The sequence below is a fragment of the Myxine glutinosa genome, chromosome 2 (genome assembly GCF_964187855.1).
Source record: "Myxine glutinosa chromosome 2, kmMyxGlut1.1, whole genome shotgun sequence".
Classification (NCBI taxonomy): Eukaryota; Metazoa; Chordata; class Myxini; order Myxiniformes; family Myxinidae; genus Myxine; species Myxine glutinosa.
In genome coordinates, this window is record NC_136262.1 from 196,190,599 (window position 1) to 196,198,098 (window position 7,500).

The 7,500-nt window shown below is 44.3% G+C and overlaps 1 protein-coding gene across 1 annotated transcript in view; it reads right to left on the bottom strand.

The window, feature by feature from the left end:
* LOC144890694 (transcription factor COE3-like) overlaps positions 1-5,930 on the bottom strand; it is a 10,585-nt gene extending 4,655 nt beyond the window's left edge. The window contains exons 1-4 of the mRNA XM_078772143.1: positions 5,300-5,930; positions 2,823-2,979; positions 1,946-2,009; positions 1,336-1,391 (exon numbers count right to left, since the gene is read on the bottom strand). Of these exons, the coding sequence (XP_078628269.1) occupies positions 1,336-1,391; positions 1,946-2,009; positions 2,823-2,979; positions 5,300-5,430 (408 nt within the window). The 5' untranslated portion in view covers positions 5,431-5,930. The remainder of the gene's footprint in view (positions 1-1,335; positions 1,392-1,945; positions 2,010-2,822; positions 2,980-5,299) is intronic.
* Positions 5,931-7,500: the final 1,570 nt, after the last annotated feature.

Here is a 7,500-nt window from a genome sequence, read left to right on the forward strand (position 1 = left end):
TCGATCCTGAAAATCAAATTTCCAGACAATGCAGCGTCAGTTTAACGGACTATTATCGATCAGTTCGCTAATTAAAAGTGCGTAAAAAATTGGCCGCGCTGCGTAAACTTTACGCAACGGGACCGGGACACGTACAAATGCGAAGAATAAATCCTACATGGAGGGTTTTCAAACAACACGCGTTTACATAAATAAACATAGAAACATGTTTTAGGCACGTTTTGACCTTTACGCATTTACTTTGAGGGCCGATATAACCCAATGCGTAAGGAAGTCCCATTCGCATATAATTATTTTTGTTTACGCGTCAAAGGTGCACCTTGCGCAATCGATAAGAAATGAAAGGCGAGGGTGCCCTTCAGTCGAAGAAAGTTTGCAAGTTTATCGACACTGAAAACCTCATTTCGCAGTTGATTAAATAGCAAACGAAACATGTCTCATTGGCATAAGGTGCTTCAAATTTCTACATAAGTGACGTGCGACTGAATAGACGTGCGGCCTCTATAACTATTAAATATCGTGGTGTTGGGTGCAGGGGGGGATAGAGGAAAAGTTTCTGTGTTGACGAAGTAAGACGGATTTAATCAAATAAACACGACACGTTGAAACAATTACACGTTTTGTTTGCTCTCATCGGTCCAAAAGCGTGAAACGTGGCCTTTGCTTTCGGTGGGAAAATGCGGCCCGAGCCTTCCCTGGCTCCTTTCGAAACGACAATAAGCAGGTTTTCATGCATGGAAACTCCTCATTTAAATTGATCTCGCTAAAATAATACACTGCTAATTACAAGTGTTCCACGCCAGCGGTCTACTTATTCCAGGGGAGAAAATGCGGAAGCGAACCAAATGCAAATGTCATTAAAGCGCTCGGAAATAACAAGATGCGAATATTTCAACGCTCAAAGGAGAAGGGAAAAGTTTGAACCCAGATCACTACCTGTTCAAATAACGTTCAAAGGTATGGTGCAAATGTGAGCGAAATGTCAATGGAGATTTTAAGCTTTCTCTTTTAAAGAGTACGTTTTGTTAACTCGATCTTGGGATTAAATGACGTCACATTATTTTGATCTGTCGTGAACAAGAGATGGAAATTGCCAAGAAGGATCATCACGGTGTATTGAACTGAGCGAATCGCACGCGGCTCGCGGGTGCGAATGTGCAGACACGAAGGAAAGATTCACGAGTTACAGGTGAATGAATGAATGCATGAATAAAAATTGTGCAAACGTGATGACGTATGACACGTACATTAGAAAGCGTGAGACTGGGCACGAACACGTCGAGAAGTACAACGTGCTGTGCATGCAGATTGCGATTCAAACAGCAGGACTCTCACCTGTTTGGTCATGGAGTCAATCAGTCTCACGTACAAGTCTTGCTCCGTGCGCACACCTGCGTGCACAGGTCACGTTGTTAGCATCAACGGGAGTTGTGCGACTTGCACGGATTGAAATGAGTTTGCGCCTGCAGCATAAAGCGTCGTGGAGTTCCGCCACGCTTTCCTAATACCCATCAGGTATTACAGGTAGGAATTTTTCCCAGACTAAAGTACTGCGGCCAAACAACAATGGGCCGAGAGGTTGCGCAGCACTCACTGCAAGTTACCTTTTCTCACACTTTCTGCTGGCAGTGACGACACCAGTCTCCCAAAGGCGCCTCTAGTGGATTTGAGGCCAAAATCCCCTTAACAAGCCCCACAGTCCAGCGTTTAGTGATTCCAAAGTGCAATGGTTAATCAAATACCTCCCTCAGACTTAAACAAACACTCGCCATCGAGTTGTGACGCAATTACAGAGTTCACCCCTCTTCAAAGTCAAATCATCCGCGCCCGCGTTTTCCGTATAGCAGCACAAAGCGTTCAGCTGCGGTGTCCTCAATTTGTCCGAGCGAATTACCAGAGAATACAAGTTTGTGAAATGTTTTTACTGCACTTTATTGTAACTTACCATTGCTGTACAAAAGCTGAAGCCGGTAATGAATGCCGTTGTTCGTCTTTTCATTGTTCGGTTCCTACAACAGGGCATTTGAGATAAAGGAGATAAAATAAATAAATATATATATATATATTATAAGCATCAGTAAATATCTTGTTTCTTATGATCACAACTGCAATGATTGTTATACTTTTTTATTTTATGTGATTACTATGTAAGGGATTTGACCTTTGGTGGAGAGACTCGCTATGCCGAAGGATGGCCTCCCACCACGTGCTCCGAGCGAAATCATAACGGCTCTTAGGTATCAGATTATATCAGGCAACGTACATTGCGACAGAAAAATAGCAACGAAAATGTGAGTGCTCATTCGCCAAACACTGACGGCCCCATGTGTCAATTTCTTCCAGGTACGAACACTCGATTCTGTGTCTTAAATGCCAACTCCGTCCCGCGCGTTATTTTCGCGCCAAAATAAGAAGGCAAAGCATGCATTTCGCTTGCCTTAGCCGCAGCTTGTTGTGCTTTGATTACAATTTACTGCTTGGAACGCAAGTGTGGGCTGTCAAGCTTCTGAAGGTGTGACGGTACGACAGTGGATTTATAAAATCCAATTTTCGCACAATTTCTCTGAAAGCATGACTCATGTAAGCAAAAGAAAATATTGAGAACCAAAACTGAGACTTGGGATATTGACTTTCTTTACCTGTTATGAGCTGGGTTGGGTGTGTGGGGTGAAAGATGGGAGCTGGTTCATGATAGATTCCCCCCCATACAGATCCTCAGGGGTTCGTGGAGGAATACCGTACAGATCCTCAAGTTTATAGGGAGAGTGAAGGCGGATGGAGAGCGTGAGAGTGTGTACAAAGGAAAACGAGAAGCCACTCACCCTGTCTTTTTCCACAAAGTCCACGAAAGATGTACGCTCAATTTCCACGGGTTGACCCTGTCGGTCGTAGAGCGCAAGTACGAAGTGGAAGAAGTTGGATTTACGTAGATTCGACGGCGGCTGCTTCTCAAAATGCGCCCTCGCCAACGCGATGCCACTGCGGAGACACCCGAGGGTTGGGAAGGAGAGAAGGGTTACGAGTGCAAAAACAGATGTTCTAGTCCATTGTGGAGTCAATGACCGGTGTCTTTAGCATTTGCTGAAGCACCGAGTCGCATCCCATCCCAACAAGAAAGCACTGGCAACGATGTTGCATCACCATCGGTCAGAAAGCGGTGCGATCTGATCGTCGTATAAAAGCAACAGTTGTAATGTTCTGGTCCATTACCGAGGGTTAGGGTTAGGGTTAGGGTAGAGACCGAAGCACTTTCCACATAACATATTAGACATATGGACAAAAGCAGATAGATAAACGAACTCAATATATCGATTAAGAATAGCCCCTAACTGGAAACAAGCCACTCCGGATGAGCCCGACTCCTGTAATTCGTAATTCTCAAGACCCGGGGACTTCGTGTTTATCCTCCGCTTTGTAACCGTTGCGACGACACCCACTCGGCCAACAATGCAAGGGCAGAGCGTGAAATCGTCAGCATCGCCGAGTGCAGCCGTGGGCCGTGTAGTTTGCCTCCATGACAGACTCCAATTTTCACGGTGACAGCCAAGTAAACAAGGGATTTCAGAAGCGGGAGCACGGGTCGCGCAGGGATCTATTCCATGCGTGCACCGATCGAGAGGACAAATGCAGGGAAACTTTGAGCGCAATTTCAGACAGAGATGTGTGAAGCACATCCCACCTCCTGACACCTTTTCATTCTCCTCGTGCACTACGTCAAACTGAGAGACTAGGCCCGAGTAAGTTGCGACCTTACGCGCGGAGATTCCCAAATTGCTCGTGGTATATATAATACATATGCACAATGTTGGAAATTAGACAATAGGGGTCGAATTGCACACTCGATACGAACAGTCATTGATATTATTTTTAAGACACATGTGTGTGTGTGTGTGTGTGTGTGTGTGTGTGTGTGTGTGTGTGTGTGTGTGTGTGTGTGTGTGTGTGTGTGTGTGTGTGTGTGTATGTATGTATGTATGTATATATATATATATATATATATATATATATATATATATATATTATATGCACTCATTTGTGATATCTGCAGCGAAATTGTCTTTGTGAATGTTATTCTGAATAAAAATGAAACATCCAGAGAAACACTCTGCAGAGAGACTAGGGAATGAGGTTTACGTTGGTATCTCATTTTGCTCCAATTATTCCCACGTGTAATATATATATATATATATATATATATATATATATATATATATATATATATATATATATATGTGTGTGTGTGTGTGTGTGTGTGTGTGTGTGTGTGTGTGTGTGTGTGTGTGTGTGTGTGTGTGTCCTTTCATTAAAGTCGCGTAGTGCCGAGTATAACGCACAGGATGAATTATAATCCCACTGTAACGTCTAAAATTACATTTCCAGGTACACATGCACTCCTGTACTCGGATATGCCTAATCTCAAGTTTACATGTAAACGCCGAGAAGGCGATAAAGCCTCTGTGCAGGTGCTTCGTGCTCATTAGTATAACGAAAACTGTAGTGAAGTTAAGTAGTTATCAACCACCGACAATACGTTAACGAAAGCAGTTGTTTTTTAATCGCCGAAGACGTGTTGGATTGTTTTTACAGCAAATACATTTTGACTGTTTACACGTCGTCTTTGTTTCGATGAGGTCGCTTGCATGTTCGCCAGGTATCCCAATAGTAAAGCGTGAAAATTCTCAGGTGACTGAGCCCTGCACCTGCACGAAGGATATTCCATGGGAAACGATGATATATATATTGATCGTGAGACAACCGTGGGATTATTGTACATATATAATCGAACACGCGCACATTCACAAAGGTCGCGGATTTCCGCAGAAGCGGCTTTCCCTGTGGACGGGGGGGGGGGGGGGGGTTTACGACGACGACACTGCATGGATAGATAGGTGTTCTCGGACCAGGTCCACTGCCTTTAGCTGCAGCATCAGGTCATTGATTAGAGGCGGTAAAATAACAAAGAATACCCCCCTGAAACTCACCCCTGATATTTATCACCAGCTTAGTGAGTACAAGAAATATACTAAATGGTGAAAGGTGTCCAGGTGGACAGAGGGAGAAGGACAAGACGAGAGAGTGTGACATAGGGATCTGAGTCAAATTAATTAATATCTCTCTCTCTCTCTCTCTCTCTCTCTCTCTCTCTCTCTCTCTCTCTCTCACTCCCACACAAACACAAACACAAACACACACGCACACACACAAACACACACACACACACACACACAAACCGCTCGTCTGACGAATAGACAGCGTAATGAGTGCCCGTCCCGAGTGCCACTCGGAGTGTCAAACTTACCTTTGTGCTGCAGTGGTGGCATCCACTACGCCAGAGTGCATCCACGAACGCACAGAAGGCATGGCGGCTCCTAACGGCTCCTCCTTCAGGCCGGAGCCGGCTCTCGGCAAACTCTCCTGGATGCCGAACATCGATAGGGCTGCGCGCTCACGGGAGCGCCGGGAGCCGGGGCGGCGCGGGACGACGCGGGGAGTGGGGCGCGCGGCCCCCGGGCGGACGCTGCTGTCCCCGGGCTCGCGCCAGCAAAAGGGATCGCCCGCGAGGCGCCTCCTCGCGCTATTATTAATATAATTATTAATGAGCTTCTCCGGCAGCGCGGGCACCTCCTATAATATTATAATCAGGGATGATGTGATCCAAGTCTCCTCCGCCGCTTCGGTCACTCGGAATAATGTAGTAATCCAACGGCAAGCGATGGGGGACTTCGCTAGTTCTTCTTAAGGGCTTTTTGGCTTCGCTCGGCCGGCTAGAGCCTCATCGATTGAGCCAACAGCCGGAGGGTGCTCCGTTCCGTCCGCGGGGTTCGGCTGGGGGGGCGGAGAAGAGGGGAGGGGCGTGGAGCAAATAAATTGCTTTCAAAATGTCCCAGCCAGAGTTCGCGGACTTTGGGAGCGCCTTCCAACAGCCCCGCTCCCTGGCGCTTAAACAGCGTACTGAGTGCACCCCCAGCCGTGGGCTGCCTTAAGGAAAGGGACTCGGGGGCCGGGCGCCCTCCCCCCAACCCTTTCCTCTCTCTCCCTCTCGCTCTCTCCCCACGCTGCACGAGCTCACGTCACTTAGCCACGCCTTCCAGAGGCTGCAGCCAATGGGCGTGGACGAGGCGGACCTTGGCGCCTGATCGACATCTCAAGAGCGCGCTCCAAAGCAACGATGAAAAGGCGCCTTTAGCCCGAATCTTTTTTTTTTTTTTCCTTCAACCCTTTCGCACTCCTTTTCTCTTGCTATACAAATGGTGCGCCTGTGGATGTCCGTAAGTTTTTTTTTGTCATAACTTACGGGCTCACGAGTAAAATACGTGGATGTGAGGAATTTAGACTCAATGACATGCAGGGACTGTTCAAAATGTTCTCGGAACGAAATACTGTACTCACAATAGTCCAAGACTCGCAAATATTTTTCAAATGTTGAAATATATATATATATATATATATATATATATATATATATATATATATATATATATATATATATAATTGGATATACAGTACACACAATTGGATATACCGTATATATACACATATACCCCCTGAAAGGGGGGGTTAAAACACATCCGTGTGTGTGTGTCCGTTTGTGTGTGTGTCAAGGTATAAATATATACATATATTTATTTATATATCATTTATTTATATATATATATATATATATAATTTATTTATATATATATATTTATTTATATATATATATAATTTATATATATATATATATATATATATATATATATATATAATTTATTTATATATATATATCTTTATTTATATATATTTTTATTTATTTATATATATATATTTTTTTACACATATATGTTTTAATTTTTTTATTTAGAAATATATATATATATATATGATATACCTCGTTTACTTTTTCTTTGGCCTGTGTTGGATTTTTCCTTGTGAGTATCTCGTTTGCAGGAAATTTTGAACACACCTTGTGCACTGCTTGGTAATATGATTCTAGACGCAATGCATTGCCTTATGTATTGATGTAATGTTGGATGTGGAGTTACAGTAATAAAAAAAGCAATGTGTCGTCATAGAAATATAACTTTGGTAAATGCACATTATCACATCCAATGGTCCATGATTGTATGAAAATTGAAGCCAAGAAAACGCGCAATTTCATTTCTTGCTTTTCCTGCCACTGCGATCAAGTTAGTGTTTCCAATTATGTCGTCACTCGGGATTGTTCCAGTGTAGCTGTTATAAAGCATTCCGGTGTTCGTCGTAATGTCAAAGTGTTTGCTTTACCAAGTGTCTGCAGCGTCACCTCTGATTGTCACTTCTCCGAGTTTGGAAGCTTGAAGTGTTTACTCAAACCGTGCGGCCCGTACCCCATTACATACTGAGCAAACACCTGCAAATATATACCTGTAATTACCGGAACGCGTTGCTACCTTTAAACGCGTGTTCCTGTCCGAGGCGTTTGACGTTCCCGGGCGATGCACGCGTGCACGGCCGACCTCCCCCGCGGCTCGCATCGCCTTG